Raw genomic sequence first — 18,186 nt, forward strand, 5'->3', positions numbered from 1 at the left:
ATCCGGACATACGTACGCCCGACATACATGGGTGTACGCCCAGCGTACTAGGGCGTGCCCTAATACACGCGACGTTCTCAAATGTACGCCCAACACACTACTCAACTTCCCAAAATTACCAATCTGCCCCTAGGGCTAGGTCCAAACCAATATCAAGGGCCAAAATTGACTTATTAAAATACCAAGCGAGAATTTGAAGAATACCTGAAATCCGGAATGTTACAATTGTGAAACTATTCCACATTCTTAGAGATAGTAGTGGAACTCGATACTAAGATACTCTCCGCCTCTATCAGATTGGAGCATCTTTGTCTTCTTGCCTAATTGATTCTCGACTTCATGTTTAAACTCTTTGAACTTTTCAAAGGTTTCTCAGTTATGTTTTATTAAGTATATATAACCATATCTGCTATAATCATCTGTAGATGTCACATAAAATCAATTAGCATCCCTTGTGGTGGATCTGAAGTCTCCACACACATCTATGTGTATGAGATCCAACAAACCTTCACCCCTTTCACAAGATCCAGTGAAAGGTGATTTTGTCATCTTGACCAATAAATAAGATTCACATTCATCATCTGGATTTAAGCTAAATGATTCCAACACTCCATACTTTTGGATTTAGGCGATGTGTTTCTTGCTAATATGCCTAAGACGAAAATGCTATAAGCATGCCTTGTCTAAACCATTAGACGAATCAATATGAAATACACTATTACCTAAGCTATCAACACAAGTCAAAGTTTCATACACACCATTGCAAGGTAAAGCTTCAAACTTAAAATCATCATTTTTATAAGCCAAAATCGATCCATTCAAATTATTAAAAGAATACTGAAAACCTTGTTTAAACAATGCATTAAAAGAAATAATGTTTCGCATCATTTCTGACGAATAGCAACAATCAATCAAATCTATCCTAACATCACTACTAAGCACAAGACGATAAGTTCCAATATTGTTAATAGGAGAAGATCTCCCATTGTCCATGATCAGATTCATCCTTCCATGCTTCACCTTCTCACTTTCTGTTATCCCCTGCAAATCAGAACAAATGTGAAAACTACATCCTGTATCAAGGACCCAAGAACGAGTAGGTTGCGAGTTATTAAGTTGAATAGTGTATGTACCTGCCGAAGATCGCTTCACCTTGCCATCCTTGATATTTTGCAAGTATTTGGGGCAACTTCGTTTCGAATGGCCCTTTTCGTTGCAGTAGAAGCAAGTGGCCTCTTTGGGATCACTAATATAAGGAATGTCAGAACTGGGCCTTGCTTTTGGGTCATTGCTAGATAACCCAACATGGGCCTTTCCCTTCCAGTTCGACTTGGGAGTAGCTTTCATCTTCTTTCCTTTGTTTTTCCTAATGGCAATGACATGAGCACTAGTAGGAGTACGAGTTTGATTCTTCTTCATACACGTCTCTGTTGTCTGCAATAGGTTGTGGAGTTGGGCCAATGTGGTTTTAGTATTGTTCAAATGATAAGCCAGAATGAACTGATCATAACAAGGTGGCAAAGAGTTATGAACCATGTCAATGGCCAACTCCTTGTTGAAATTCACATTTATCCTCTCAAGGCGCTCCACGTATCTTTGCATTTTTTGCACATGATTGCAAACCGACTCTCTTTCCTTCAACTTGCAATCCATTAGTGCTTTGACGACCTCATACTTTTCTTAATGAGCTCTCTTGTGAAACTTTTCGACAATATCCAAGTTCATATTGTATGGTCAGTAGTCTTCATAGAACCTTTGCAACTCAAGAACCATGGTAGCAACCATGATGCAAGCAACCTTAGTTGCGTCGACATAATGTTTCTTGTAGGAGGAAATCTCTTCAGGAGTAGCAGTGGACTCATCGATCTCAATAAGTTGTTCTTTTCAAGTATATACTCTTTTCCCTCGAATCGAAGAGCCATCTTGATGTTATGCATACAATCATTGTAGTTGGTTCCATCCAATGTCACCTTGGATACGATCAAAAGTAGCAAGAAGTTCGAGTTGTGGGTAGAGTTTTGAGAAGCAGAAGCATCACCGGGAGTAGACATCTATAAAGAAAAAGGTAGTTTTAGTTAGATGACAATAATCCTTAATATTTTAACACATAGTTAATATTTAAGGCTAGGACGCAACTATACAACTCATAATCTAGAAGAGGGATGTCGTAATCTAATTGTAAGTTTTATAAAGGTGTGTAAAGGCAATTTACCAATTCAATAAAAATGAAATTTCTAGATCTTTCGAGATTCATAGAATCTATCAATGGCATGTTTAATCTTAGATTATGCTCTTCTATTTCTGACTGAGATACCGATGATAACAAACAAGATTTGAATAATAATGTAAATATGCTTGGCAACCTCGATGTCATTTACCATCTCTAATTGATGTGTCGGTTAACCACATACGCTCCATCAACAATGATAATTTTCGCGATGCCCATTACTACTCTTTATAGTCACTTTTAGTGTGTTGGTTAACCACACATGCTCCACTAACTACATATAAAGCATAATGTGCAATTTCATAGATTAGCAAACTATTTCACATTTTCCTAAAGTAACAATGAGTGGGATTCGCTTTGTTACTTTATATCATTATACTTATTAATGAGATTATATCCTATCAAATCCGTTCAGCTAAAGACCCTCCACCATACAGGAGAGCGGTGGGTGAGAGTGAACACCTAATGACAGTCATTTTATAGGTCGCTTCCTTATACCCCCCCCCCTTATAGTATGACTTCGTGAATGAGGTGTACTAGCGATTTGACTGACTTTTTCTTATACATATAGTAATTAACCTTTTATACATACATATATATATATATATATATATATATATATATATATGTGTGTGTGTGTGTGTGTGTGCGCGTGCATCTGTGTAAGGTATATTTTAAAGCTTTTTTAAAATACTAGGTTTAATATTTAATTTTTCGAAATTAATACAAAATTAAATTAATTTAAAAAGTAAAAAAATGATGATTTAACCTTTATCTTTTAATTAATAGTTAATTAAATTAAATATAATTCAGATGATGATTAAATAATTATTTACAATTAAACTATTAATCAAATAATTTAAATTTAATTCTAATCAAAACCTTACTAATTTTCAAAAATTAGGGTGTTGAGGTTATCCAATTTTAATTATTCTTTTTAACCAACTAAAACATTAATTATCAAATAAGGAAATCCTAACAAACCCTAATGAATTCCAAAATCAAGGGAGGAGGCTAAGGTTTCAAGAACACTAGCCCAAGTCGAAAATTCCAAGCCTTAGGTTTTAATTTCTATAATCCCTAATTTGATATACTCAACTATTATGCATATTCAATTGAAAACAATGGCTCTGATACCACTAGTAGGTTTTATAGGTTACAAAAAAATTCATGTGGCGGAAAATAACTTAACTTTTAAGTTCACATTTAACCTAATTGGATCTATGTTTTTACTATTGAATGCTATAATCTATTGAACATCAAGAACCCTAATGTAAACCTAGTAAAATTGAAAATCGTAAAAGATTTAGGGTTTACATACCTTCTTGATTATTATAGTAAATAATTAAATAAATCCTTCTTGAATTGACTTTGAAGATAGCACCGTAAATCTTGTGCCTCTAATGGTTTGTACCCAAACCCTAGCAATTAGATCATTTTGAGGAGACATGAGGAGATAGGAGATTTTTTACTATTCTTTTGAGAGAAGGAGTGGCCGAAAATGTGAAGGGTTAAGGCCCTATTTATAGCTGAACTAGGAAACTCTGGAAACCCTAATTTGAATATAATATTATTATTTCAAGTTAGGTAATTATCAAATCTCCTAATTATCTCCAAGGGATATTCTAGAAACCCTAGAATATACCTCCAAAATTGTCCACCACCTTGGGGAAGGTTCTGGAAACCCTTTTGTTCAACTATTGAACAATTACAGCTTAGGTCCTTGTACTTTTGATTAATCCAATTAATCCTAAAATTAATTCTAATTATTTTTTATTAATTCTTAATTAAACAATAATATTTCTAATTAATATATTATTCTAATAATATATTAATAAATCATTAGTTGCAATTCATTAATCTTATAAAGATCAATAAATCAACCTCTCTTTCCAAAAAGCATTCTAGTCAATTACTAGGTTTGAGGGCAACCCAAAAGAATTTTGCTAATAATTCAAGTATATACCAATTTTTATTTAACTTTATGGTTCTTATGTTTTTTATTTTTTTAATTAAACACTATGGAACCTGTAAGGTCACACCTTATGACCTGATGAGTCAAACACCACACACTGACCACCAGCGATAGCGCCAACGTCAGCACCAGCGCCAGCGCCAACGCCAACACCAGATCTTATCATCGTCAGCGTGAACTTCATAATCTAAGTAACTTATGTATATTAGGCAGATATGCGTATATATAGAATAGATGTCTGATCTCTAATTTTAGTGATTAGGATCAAACCCTTATTTAGGTAGGTATACATCTCTTAATTAGTGGGATTTCAGTTATTATAATCGTATGTAATCAACATTAGGGTGAAACCCTAATGTATGTCTTGGTGACTGTCTTTGTGACCTCCTTCTATTGGTGAGAACATTCTTTCTTAGTGAAAGCATCTTTGTGATTACTAGTGTTCTTTCGTTTTTCTATTTAATCTTTTTCTTATTTGTTTATTCATACTTGAGTGTATTCGATCGATACAAACCTTCAGTTGGTATCAGAGCGGGTTTTTGATATACGCAAGTACTCATGTCGACCTCCTATAATCCCAATTCGTGTGCTCTCAATAAGAACCCTCATTTCGATGAGCACAACTTTACAATGTGGAAATCGAAGGCTATGATTGTTCTTGAAATCATAAATTATGATATGCTTAACATCGTTGAGAAAGGTCCTCACATTCCTATGTATCAACCTATGGTTGAAAATGCTCATGTTGGTCCCTTGAATCAAAAGCCAAAGGCTCTTTATGACGATGATGACAGAAGAGTTATCAATCTTGATGTGAAAGCTAGGACAGCCATAAGAAACTCTTTTCCCTATCATGTGTATCATCTAGTTTAGAAGTGTGATTCAACTCAAGAGATGATGGAAACGCTGACGGTGGCTTATGAAGGCATTGTGGAAGTTCAAGCTACAACCATTAACAACCTCAATCGGAGATATGAGCACTTATTTGCTCAACAATATGAATCTCTAACTCAAACCTTTAACATGTTTAATTGTTTGGTGAATGATATGTGCAGGTTAGGAATCGTCAAGCATTCTTCTCTGTTGGTTTTAAAGTTCTTAGACTCTCTTGGAAAAAGCTAGGAACATCACGCTGATGTTCTTAAGAACAATGAGAAGATTAACCTCATGGATTTCAACTCCTTGATTGAAAATCTACAAAACTACGAAGAAACCGAAGCTCATCGTAAAGACATAATGAAGAACTCAAACAAAGAGAAGTCTATAGCCTTGGTCTCCCGAAAAGAAGCAATGAATCTCATCAGCGACTCTGATGACTCTGATCAGGGCGAAGCAAGTAATGATGAAATTACTGATAAACTAGTTGCTAGTGTTGCACTTATTGTTAAACGATATGAATAAAGCAGATCAAATGGCGTCCGAAGAGATCAGTCCAAGGGAGGTAGTTCAGCGAGAAGACTTAACTCAGATAAAAGAAACTCATGTAACTGTTTTAACTGTGGAAGCCCTGACCATTTTACCAGGGACTGTGGAGAGAATAAAGAATCACAAAGCCCGAAGAATTATGAAGTCTTGTACAAGAAGTTTCTATCCCACATGAAGAAGGAGAACATATCTTTTCCAAAAGCCTTCATTGCAAAACAGGAGGAATATGAGGAATGGGTGGAAGAATAGGAGACATCTGAAGATGAAGGGTTAAATGTTAAGGGTCTTTGGGCTCTTATCAACGATACCCCTGATGGTGGTCCTAGTAGGTGTGACACTGATACTTTTGAAGATTTCCAATAATCAAAGATGAAAAGTCGGAATGTCTCTTCCACTCGTCAGGATCCAGAACATACTTGGTTCCTTGACACTGGGTGCTCTAGACACATGAATGGTCTCAAGTTCCACTTAACAAAGTTTATGGAAAAATATGGTCCTATTGTAGTGTTTGGGGACAGCAGTGAAGGAACAGTCATGGGCACTGGAACAATTGAGTGCAACTCTTTGAAGTTAAAGAATGTGTTCTATGTCAAGGGCCTTAAAAGCAATCTTATCTCCATCAGTCAAATTTTTGACGCTGATTACAAAGTTCTATTTGATTGCAATGAAGGAAAGGCCATCGACTTAAAGATCAACATTGTTCTCACTGCATTTAAGGACAATAACATTTACATGCTTTAATTTTACTTGTGTTGGACAATGCTACTTTATGACTTTACATTACTTTTTGTTATCCTAAAAATTTTGAACATACTTTGCTGACTTTTAGTTTTCTATGAGACTTTTATGCTTCAAAAATTCTTTCTAACTTTCATTTTACCAAAGAATTATACAATGTATATTGTGCTACTAACTTTTCCTATATGTGTTCTTCTCTCTCACTTCCTAAGTCTCAGGATCTTCTGCCTTCATCTCGATGGTGATCTTAACTGATTTGTTCATTTGGAAGGAATTAGTGTGTCATTCCTTCAGTACAGGATCTTCAGAGTAGGAACAGTTGGAGCTGGCTCTGCATCTTTTCTTCAGCGCCAACTGCTCTCTCCATGACGCTGATGCTCACGCTGATTGACATGAAGTATCCTGCCAATGAGGCCAGATAGGAGAGAACTATATCTAAACTTGTTTTTCTGGGCACATATCTCTTCCTTCTCTAACAACCTATCTCGGTTGCAATGGGATGAAGTGAAGCTAGGTAATGTAGCACGTCTAATTTACATAATTGTTGTCACTGCTACACCGATTCCCATCAGAGATCCAAAGACCTCTTCAACAAGACAATGCTCCTCATCGCTTCTATCATGGATCACAATGTATGAAACCTTCAAGTATTGTCTTGGTGAATCTCATAAATCAAAGGTTACAAATATTAAATCCCATGACTTGTTGGTTACAAAGACTAGTTCTTGTTCTTCTCTTGTTCTTGGTGAACATGAAGCTTGTAATCAATCTATAATACCTCAATGGTTAAAGGCATCTTCTTTCTATGTTTGCTATATGTTTTATGTTGATATATTTGATCTTTCCTAGTTATTCTTTTATAGATAGTGTTGAGGGGCATATATCTTGAAGAAAGGAAACTCATTTATGACTATTCAGCTAAAAATATTTTTTGGATCAGGTCTTTATCTCATTTCTGAAAAAGTTGCACAATTTTCGCTTTTAGAAAACTTCCTTGTGTGACTAAATTTTTTTATTTCTTATTAACATTGTATTTCTCATTATTTTATTATCTTGTACCATATTAAATGAATTGATGATGAAATATAATTTCTAGACTGAAACTTAACTTTATGATGCAAAAGATAAACCACTTCTCGTTGATAAGTTTACATTGTTCATGATTCACGTTGATTCCACCTCAACATGATTGAAACACTCCATTCTCTCCCAATCTCTTCTTTTTAAAACTTAACAATTCACTGTGATATACTACACACTGATAAAAGTTTGAAACTCTATGTTGATGGTTATTCTATCATACCATGCACTGATGAGAGCTTAAAACGTCTATGTCGATGGTTAGGCTATGTACTATAGCTTATCACATGCACCAATCCATTCTCACCTTACATTCTTCTTTAGAATTTTGATTCAGCGTATGAAGCCAGACGCTGATGAAAATTCGAAAAATCTGTGCCGATGGGTATATCATTATTCGTGATATATTACACGCACCTACCCATTCTTTCCAAACAAAGATTTTATTAAATAATTTAATGATTCATTGTATTTTCCATACAATGATAAAACTTTGACACTCTTTGCCGATGGGTATATTCCGTACCAGAATGTATTACATGCATCATTCCACACTCGTCCCTTATTCTTCTAATAAAAAAAGGTAATGATTCAGCGTATAAAGACATACACTGATGAGATCTCGCAAAACTATGTTAATGAATGATATTTCAAACCCATACTATCAGGAGACATCACAATCTCACTTGATTGTCAGCTACATTCTTGATCCGCTGATGGAGTAAATCGAATACGTTGATCGCTTCCGCTAGTACCATGATGCTTCTGCTGATGATTATTGTCATTGATGTTATGTCTCGTTGATACATAATTTCCTTATCTCAACGATAAATTTTGGATGGCGATTAAAAGACGTAACAATATCTTGGAATATGGGATTTTTACGCCGCTGCTTTCTCCAATCATGATTACGTGAATAGGAAGAAAATTTATGGATAAATTGGGAAATCTCTCTCCTAGGTCACTTTCACAATTCATTCAAGTAGTTGATTTTCTCTTTAGAAAAGGCTCTCTCAACCATTATCTTCCTCAAGTTCCCATCATTTCGAAGTTTCTTTATGTGTTTGCTCCTAATGCTAATATGACCAAAGGCCCCCGTGCTCTTGATTCTCCCATTATCATTCAAGCGAACAATATGGCATTCTATGATGTTATCCTAAATCAGTTCAAGCACTCAGGATTTAATAATTTATCAACTACGTCAAAATATGCCATATTCGATATGCCTTCTATGATTTCCCAAAGCCATTCTACCCTAAGCAAGTATGTGGATTTTACTATTCCTGTTCTGTTGACTCTAATGCTCAAACCAATACTGGAATCACTGGAGATGGTCAATCTAGGGTTACTATCAACGCCGAATCTTTTTGAACTTCTCTTCATCTTCCTAAATTAGAAAACTATTTTGAAACCCCTTCTAAAGAAAAATTCAAGTCACTTCATTCAATATTGGGGTATAACTTTTCTCTTCAGGGCACCACTCATGATCCAACCAAATACATTCTCAGTCAATGTTATTGTGCGGGGTGGAAGAACCTATCTGGGGTGATTGGTAAATGTCTTGGACATAAGACTGGAATCTTAGATCATTTAAACTTATTTCATCAAAGAATCTTGTATGCCATGACTTGTAATAAAAGACTAGATTTTGCTCAACTTTTCTTCGATCAGCTAGTTGAATGTATCACTAGGAACAAGAAGTTAACGTATGTTCCTTATCCTCGTTGGCTTGAAATTATTCTAGCACGTAATGAAGAAGGTTATGATGTCAATCATGGAGTCGCCATTCCAATTTCATCTCTTTCATCAAAGATCATTAATGTTGGTCCCTATGATGGAGATATGCATCTTACCAGAAGTATGGAAAAGTGGGTTGCAAATCCAGATGTTGTTGAAAACTCTGAGTCTAAAGAATATTATGATGAGGGAAATGATGAAAGTGATGAAGAAGATGTTAATGATGAGGAAGACAATGATGATGAAGACATTGATGGTGAAGAATATGAATTAGACGCTGATATAGGAGAAGCCTCTGTTCAAGGATTGACTCATTCTCGTCCCAGATTGAACCAACATATTCACTTTTCCTCAACCTCAACTTCATCCACAACTCCTTCTGTAGAAGATTTTGTACAGAGTGGATCAACCCCTCCCTAAGTGTAAACTACTGATCCACTAATTCAAGATGTGAATTCTCCAAGATCAACATCTCCTTCCCCTCAAGCTGCAACTATTCCTCCCATGCTAACTCCTCTACAAACCACTTCTACTTTTCAGGGGGAGTCCAGTTCCAAATTTCAAACTATTGTGCTCTCCCAACTCTCCGTATTGGTTCAGATGAATCAAAATCTTAGAGAAAGGTTGTCCAAAGTGGAGAAAGATGTGGCTGATATCAAACACTGGATAAGTTTTGTTGATGATGATGATGATATGATGATTGAAGACACTCCTCCTAACTCTCCAGGCAGTAATCCTCCACTTCCTCCTCCATCATCAAATCCACTTCCACCTCAACCTCCACCATCAATTTACCCTCCTCACAATCCCTCTCCACCTAAAGACTCCCCTCCCCAATCTGATGATGTCAAAAAGGGGGAGAATAATCAAGAACTAATGATGACCGTAATAACTCCATCTCAGCCTGAAATATCTGAATTCAGAAGGGATGATAATCAAAAAGAAATTATTATAACTGAACTAGAGAGCAATCATCAGCCCATTCCATATGTTGATACAAAAAATAATGAACAACCTATTTCAGATGTTGGTGACCAGTCTGAGACCGATGAGTAGGAAGGGTTTATTGATTTGGGGTTCATGACACAAATTGTTGTTCCTCTAAGCGTTTTTTTACCCTGATACATATTTTGAGGGGGGGATTGCTCAAGGAACCAACAACAACATTGAGTCTGATGATAAACAGCTCAATAGTAGAAAAAGAAGGCTTCCTTCTCAGGGGGAGAAAATGACGTTGAAGCTGGAAGTTCCTCTACAGCTGGTAGTTCTTCAGCCCCTCCCACGAAATGTAGGTTGATAGTTGATTTGGAGGATTTAGCTAAAGACTGGAAAATGACAGTTGAGGAGGTTAGAGAAAGTATGTTGGAACATAATGTTACGGTTTGAATAAGAAGAGATGAACATCGATCTATCAAACTTGCTCAGAACCTTGCATCATTTGATTCTCAAGAGACCAATATTCAGCGTTTTAATATTGATGTTGCCAAACGAAACAGATTCTCTGAGATGAATGATCGAATCAATCGGAGGAAATTTGGGAATGTTCTAGGTCGAAGATGTCAACCTAATCCCATCATCAAAGTCAGATGCACCAAACCTAAGAATGAATCTCTAAAATTACATTTGGTAAGGAAAAAGGTCGAGTATGAATACAGTGAAGTTATATTTGCTCGTGAATTGGTTAAATAGGGCTACAACGAGTGGATACAAATTCAAAAGATAATTTCTAAACACAAAGGTGTTTATGCCCAAGAGGTAAAATTGGCTATTCAAACCCTGATCAACAAATTCAAGAAGCTGAACCTAGTACCTTTAGGTGGTCCATCTCAACCATCTACCTCAGAAAGATCAAGCAAGCCCAGAATGTCCAAATATAACAAGTTTCTTCTTCCATATGGCACTCCCTATATCAACAATAAGCTGCCAGTGGGTGTTGAACCAGTTCATCACATGCTCATTTGGGAACCAAAACATGGTATCTTCTATTTTGACAGTCATAACCAAATATGTTTTCAACGAACTGAAGATCTTCCTGATGCTCCAACTCAACATCTATTCAATATTTGTCTGGAGGGTATGCCACATAAGGAACTGGAATAAGGATATCATGTGCTAATTTCCTTTCAACTCAGTAAGCGTCTCACTGATCTTCATATTGATGACTTCAAGTGGTTGAAACTTGAGATCTTAACTAAAGCTGGAAAATTCTCCAATGATGACCTTGATGACTTCGTTGAAGATTAGTTTTGACATCATGAGATAGGGGGAGATTGTAAGGTCATACATTATGATCTGATGAGTCAAACACCACACACTGACCACCAGCGCCAACGCCGGTGTCCGCGACAACGCCGGCAACAGCGCTAGCACAAGATCTTATTAGCGTCAGCATGAACTTCATAATCTAAGTAACTTATATATATATATATATATATATATATATATATATATATATATATATATATATATATAAAAGAGATGTCTGATTCGTAATCTTAGTGATTAGGACCAGACCTTTACTTAGATAGTTATACATCCCTTAATTAGTGGGATTTGAGTTAATGTAATCGTATATAATCAACATTATGGTGAAACCCTAATGTATGTCTTGGTGACCGTCTTTGTGACCTCGTTCTCTTGGTGAGAACATTCTTTCTTAGTGAAAGCATCTTTGTGATTACTTGTGTTCTTTCGTTTTTCTGCTTAATCTTTTGCTTAGTTTGTTTATTCATTGTTATTCATACTTGAGTGTATCCGATCGATACAAACCTTCAGAACCGTACAGGCACTTATCATGCAAGATGATGGAACTATAGAGTACAATGACATATGAGAGCATGATTATGGGTCAGGCACACCTGAACAACCGCTGAATCACGGCTGCATGCAGCACCGCTTAGGCGTTCTATGTGCTAAAAAGTTATGTCCATATGGTATAAGTCCCCATGATACAAATGAAGAGGAAAGGTGTTGCATGACAACAACCAACACCATTGGACAATCTTTTAGAACAAGTCGGACACAGTCTATAAAAACAACATGATGCTTGGTTGTTGTTTGCTCACCGTTATTTGACCAGTATTCTGACAATTGAGTTTGGGCGCCCTTATATGCGGATGGTCACTTAGTCTGGTTGGAATGTGATGTAAGTTATACAATTGTGTGTTCATTACGTACTACGCTTCTAATAGTATTTTATAGTATAATGTTATTTTATGATTACTTAATTCCAACCTTTTGTATAGCTCGACATTCCAATCAATATACCATCTGCTCACTGTTTTTTTGGGTGCTTTGGATTTGAATACATTCAAAATGACTATATACGATAGTCATTGGAAGAGTGGATATTTTTTTAGAAGAAGATGAATGGTTTGTAGGTATGCGAGACCACATCCACAGACTGCTAGTGGATATCAACTACTGGGGTACTGAACCAACCGATGCAATCCCACTTGAGAGTTTCAATATAACCCTCGAAAAGGCCCAGACGTACGACAACAAATTGAGAGTAAAAGGGATTGTGAGGTGTTTTTGTGTTGGTTCCTGAAAATGTTGATCGCCATGAAATCATATTTTATAGATGCTAAAAGTGGTCCATGGACAATGTCATATCGTAAATGACTGATGGAAATTTTTTGGAGTACAAGGATAAAGACCATTTGAACATTGTAATATTACTTTAAAGTTTAAACAAATCATTTAAGTTTATGTATTTATTAGTTTTTTTTTTGTTGATTTTTCATATTATATTTGCATTTTAGATTTTATAGAAACAAAACTTATACAAAAAGAACCAAACATATTTTACTCAGAAAAAAAATACCTATTCCGAAACGACTATCCGGAATACTACTCTGGTGTTCCGGAGCCCTCTGCGGAATGTTAACAACATACCTCTCATCTCTTGTAAGCTCGATTTGTTCCCTCTTAATAGTTCCATTAGATTGAGGAGTTCTAAATAAAATGTTGCGAGTTATTTGGTACTTGTTACAAAAGCTACTAATTGCATTACATTCTTAAGTTCTCTACCACCGTCTACACGAATAGATATTGATCATACACCCTTCTTGTTTTTGAATTCGTTTACCCAACACCTTTATATTTTTCGATGCTACATATTTATGGTTTTTTTTAAGTCCAAACGTGCCTTAAAAACGATCAACAATCACTAGACTCTAAAAATTACTTCTATAGCATTGGATTGTCAGGAGGCCGAAAAGACCTATGCACAGTAATTCTAACACTCTTCTGGTTAAAAGCATTGGTTAAAAGCATTATTTTGGCGAAAAACTTGCTTGTCTACGCATCAAGCATCACAAAAACCGTTTTTCATACAACCCGCTTATAAAATTAAAATTGAATTATAAATCAATATGTTACATTATACTACATACATCGCTAAAAAAACAACCGACATTTCAAAGTTATTCTTTTAGCAACCCTTGAGTAGCTCTTTGCCCCCACAAGGTCAGATACAATCCACATAAAGAGCCTAATCCACATCACAATTAAAACTCGTACAATGCAAGTATATTTAAAAGTCTCATTTGAAAAGCATAAATCTACTACAATATCTTGAAACCACAACCACAAATGCTATCGAACACCCAATTTAGGGCAGCCATTAGCAAGAGGCAAGTCCAAGTTCTCAATGGTCCTAAATGTTCTTTTCACCATTTTGTCAACATACAAAGTTCCCTCTAAATGATCACATTCATGTTGTAAAATACGAGCCTGCCATCCACATGCATCCACCTTCATGGCCTTCCCATCTCGACCTAAACCCCTTACCTCTATCTCTACAAACCTTTCCACCATTGCTCTATATCCATCAACACTGCAAAAATCATGCCATCAACAAAGAATCATCACCATTTCCAATGTGTTTCATTGTTCAATTACTCAAATCCAACTTACCTTAAGCAACCTTCGTAAAAGAATGCAGATTTGTTGCTCTTCTTTCTAAGTATTGGGTTTAAAAAAACCTAAATTTTCAAGAACCCAATTAGAAACTTTTATATATTTACAAAGTAAGAAAGGGGGTTTACTCAAATTTGTTGGTGAATTGGGATACCAAAAGATCAAAAGGACGTCTGTCTTGTGCCTTGTTCTCTTCCTCTGGTGCCTGGGCGATGTATTCTTTAAGATCCTCTAACACAATAATCTGATCATGAATCAGTTTTTGGTTACAGACGAAAGATAATGGTGTAAATTGACATTAATTTTGCTTAAAACATGAATTCAAAAGCCAAATAGGAATGTAAGTTCTATAAAATGATCATTGGAAAACTGGAATTTCGATTAAAAAAACTGACTTTTAAAGGAATACCAATTTGGGGAGCAGCAAGGCCAACCCCAGGTCGTCTCCTCATCACCTGCACCATATCATCAATAATCTTCTGGATACGATCCGACCCGATTTCTTCAGGCGAGACTTCTCGAGCGGGTTGGTGAAGAACCGGGTCACCGGCTTTCACGATACAGGGCAAATCTATAACCTTCTTCTTCTTCACCAACCCGCCTAACCAACTTGATGGATTACGAACAGTGGAAGGAGAGCTGAAACCTCTACTAGTCGTGATGAAGTTGTCGTTAATGGCGAGATTCGAGGAAGGAAATCCAGGGTTTGAAATAGGTTTATTTTGGGATTGGACAATTAGGGTTCTAATGTGAAGAAACGATGTGGTTCTGCCGAGCCTCAAGCATTCACCGGTGAGTGGCTTCGATGGGAGACGTTGCGACAGCCGTCGCATTACCTTCATCACCATTGATTGATTAGCAATTCCGCTCTGGCATCGTCGCATTTTCATTAACCGGATCATACATTTGGGCCTAAATGATTTAACCCAAGATCTCTAATAGACAAATCCAATTACTCACTTTTGGGTGGATATATTTAGAGGCGTACACACTACACACTGGTTTTTTTTTTTTTTGGGAAACGGTTTTAAATCCGCTACGGTATAGCTTTTGGATCGGTTTGGATGAAAAAAACAAAAATCTAATATCAGAATTGGACAAATAAGTATAACTCATGGTTTTGCCATGAACTAAGGTATTTTCCGGGTATTTGGGACCATTTAGGGGTTCGAAACAGCATTTTTCAACTTTTAATATTTCGAAAATAATTTTTTGGCATCTGGGATAGTACAAAGGTTTAAACTTGGTCTTAGGAAACCTCTAAAATCTTGTATGATTAACAAATTGAAGAAATAACTGATGAAACCAATAGTTTTTTACTATATAAAAATCGGTTTTTTTATAGGTTTGCAAACTGGTTTCTAAACCGGTTTTTTCAAACATGTACCAAATGCAAAATACTCAAACCGACACATTGGCTCTAAATTGGTTGATGTCATTTCCTTTGTTTACTAGTGTGCTTTATATCATGTTTTGAACTTTCATATGACTAGAAAACATAGTCATGTGGTCATGAAACAATTAGTTATTCGATACGTAAGTTATAAAAGATTTTTCTTATCCATAAGCCATGGAAGTTATGTGATAATTAAATTTTTATAAATCTAACCGGCCATAAAAACTTGAGAAAAGTACAAATTTAACTAATTTTCTAATGCCTTTTCAAAGACAAAATCCTACTTTTTTTTTTCCAAAAATAGTCACATATACCGAGTCTCACCTACGATTTCATATAAGGTAGTTGCGATTTCTGGTTAATGGACTGTGATTTAAGCCTAGTTTCAGCCGATGGTCCGAAAATAATGTGTATGTATAAAATCTTTTTTTTCCAAATCACATATGGCTAAGGTCCATTTGCCATTTCCTTTCCTTTTTATGTTACCAATAAAACATGTAAGTTTGACTACAATTTTGTTGATTTGGACTAGGATTTTTGATATCTTTGACAATGATTACAGTTACACTAATCCTACTCCTAATAAAAGAATATTTCTTAGCCACATGTCCAAAATGAACCTTATTCACCATCAACTAAAATTACCGCTTTACCCTTCTATTCTTTAACCTTAAAAATACCCTTCTTTCTCCCAAAATCTCGCTTCCTAAATCCTAACAGTGATATGATATTCAAATTTTGAAATATGAAAATAGTACTATCCCCAAATCTGGGTACAATCGACAACCGTCTCTTTTTTCTTCCCTGATCCACAATATCACCCCCTCTTCTTACAGTTACCCTCTCTCCAATGCTTATTGCTTTTGAAAATATTCCACAACTATATATTGAATTCGAGATTAAGAGAAATGACATGAAAGGTAAAATGATTCGATTATGCGTTTTATTTTTTTTAAAGAAAGATATTCATCTTTGATTTTTCCTGATTTATGTTCCATTATGGCATGGTTATTTGACGTTTAACCAATTAATCCACATTTGTTTTGATTTTTGTTTTATGTTCTTGTAAATCCGGTTTGGTCAATCGATATACTAAGCCTCGATTGGTTCTACCCGATTTCAGGTTTATTAATTGAACCGTTTTCTTTCAATTAGACTTAAGGCTTTATTTGATGAATCATGAGTTTTTATCTGTAGGTTTGACTATTGGCAATATAGCATCATCCCTCTTTGTTTGTAAGTTATAGTTATATTTCATAATGCAGGCCAATTGTTCGATGATTTGCCCAAATGAAAAACTTTGATGTGTATGGTATCACAAAATGTTATATTTGTCTCCTTTGGTGTTTCTTTTTAACCTAGAATACCATGATAGTTTAGTCTTGCAATTTTATTTTAGTTTTGATCTTGGTAAAAAGGTTATGGAAAAGAGACCCCTTTAAACATCAACATTTACATGTTCTTGTGAGTTAATACTTCAATTTCTGATGTTGTTGGTTGAACCATTATGCTACAGATCATGACACTGTGATGGAAACTATGATGTGAAGACGATAATTGAAGGTCCTTTTGGTACCTTCAAGAACAAGCTTGCACTCAACCTTGCTGCCAATAACGACATTGGTTGGTAAAAGTATGAATTAATAGTTTAGCATTAATGAAATCCAAGTGTGTGGCTTATGGATAGAAAAAGAAAAAAAACAAAACAAAAAAGACAAAACAAAACAAAAAAGAGGAACTTCATGGATGCCTCCTGATCAGTTTCACTATAAAAAAAAGTCGAAGAGGGAAGGTTATATGTGGTATTTTACAAATACTACATTTGGTGGAATGGAATACTTACAAATTTTTTGATAAAGAGTTGAAGGGCTTTAGTAAATGTTTGGTTTTTAATTTATCTCAAAAAATAGCAATTTTATCAGGTGGTTGGATTGGTTTACTAAAGAAGGGCTTTTTGGTCTTTTTTTTTTGAAAAAATCTATTGGAAAGTGTTACATTCACAGTTAAGGAGTTGATGGGGTTGGTCTCTTTCCGTTGCCAAGTTAATTCAAAGAATGAAGGGTATAATTGGTATTTTATAAGCACTAGAGTTGGTGAGACAAAAACTAAAGTAGGATGCTAAAGCTATCAATGGAACGAAAGTATAATGTTATTTCTTTAATTAGATTAATAGTGGTAAAATGCTCAAAGTAATGAAAATACAATAGGATTTTGGAATGGTCAAATGCAAGAAAGTACCATGTTGTTTCCCAGGTTTGTTTATAAGGGTCGAATGCAAGAATTGAAAGTAATTTTGTGGTAAGTGAATAGATATGCACTTATGCTGCTATTATAGCAGCAAATTTTATTTTTTTTGTTAATTTTTCTAATTAGTAAGATTTTTGTAGTAAACAGATGGAATCAAAGAGAAAGAAAATGGAAGTTGATCATGACAAAATGTGTGTTATTTGTTGGATCTTAGAGCTGATTTTCTACTTTAAGAGTGTTTTCTATATTTTTTTGGATTGATACTTTATTATTTAAACCATTTATTGGGTTATTGACAAAACTAACTACAAAAAAGAAAGAATTAAAAAAAATGATTTTTTTTTAATTTTATATTTCTGTATACAACCTAATCTCTTTATTTTTAACCTATACACAAAACATTGTCTATATCTTCAAACCATTTTGAAGATTAATTTA

At 35.2% G+C, this 18,186-nt stretch overlaps 1 protein-coding gene across 1 annotated transcript; it reads right to left on the reverse strand.

Moving 5' to 3' along the window:
- Window positions 1-13,527: 13,527 nt before the first annotated feature.
- Window positions 13,528-15,144, reverse strand: LOC145108140 (peptide deformylase 1A, chloroplastic/mitochondrial-like). Its single transcript, XM_079045134.1, has 4 exons — window positions 14,501-15,144; window positions 14,260-14,349; window positions 14,103-14,170; window positions 13,528-14,022 (listed from the first exon to the last, which is right to left on the reverse strand). Exons 1-4 carry the CDS (start codon window positions 15,005-15,007, stop codon window positions 13,782-13,784), a joined length of 906 nt encoding a protein of 301 aa, XP_078901260.1. The 5' UTR covers window positions 15,008-15,144; the 3' UTR covers window positions 13,528-13,781.
- Between the last annotated feature and the right edge of the window lie 3,042 nt (window positions 15,145-18,186).

The sequence above is a fragment of the Lactuca virosa genome, chromosome 4, assembly GCF_052849685.1.
Source record: "Lactuca virosa cultivar CGN04683 chromosome 4, Lactuca_virosa_CGN04683_v6, whole genome shotgun sequence".
NCBI lineage: Eukaryota > Viridiplantae > Streptophyta > Magnoliopsida > Asterales > Asteraceae > Lactuca > Lactuca virosa.

Bases quoted from the DNA above. Each gene is read 5' to 3' on its own strand.
- LOC145108140 (XM_079045134.1), bottom strand. From the start codon at position 15,007: ATGATCCGGTTAATGAAAATGCGACGATGCCAGAGCGGAATTGCTAAT. The intron at 14,350-14,500 runs GTCAGTTTTTTT...ATTCATGATCAG, and splicing joins AAATTGGTATTCCTTTAAAA to ATTATTGTGTTAGAGGATCT. The intron at 14,023-14,102 runs GTAAGTTGGATT...TGATTTTTGCAG, and splicing joins TTTTACGAAGGTTGCTTAAG to TGTTGATGGATATAGAGCAA.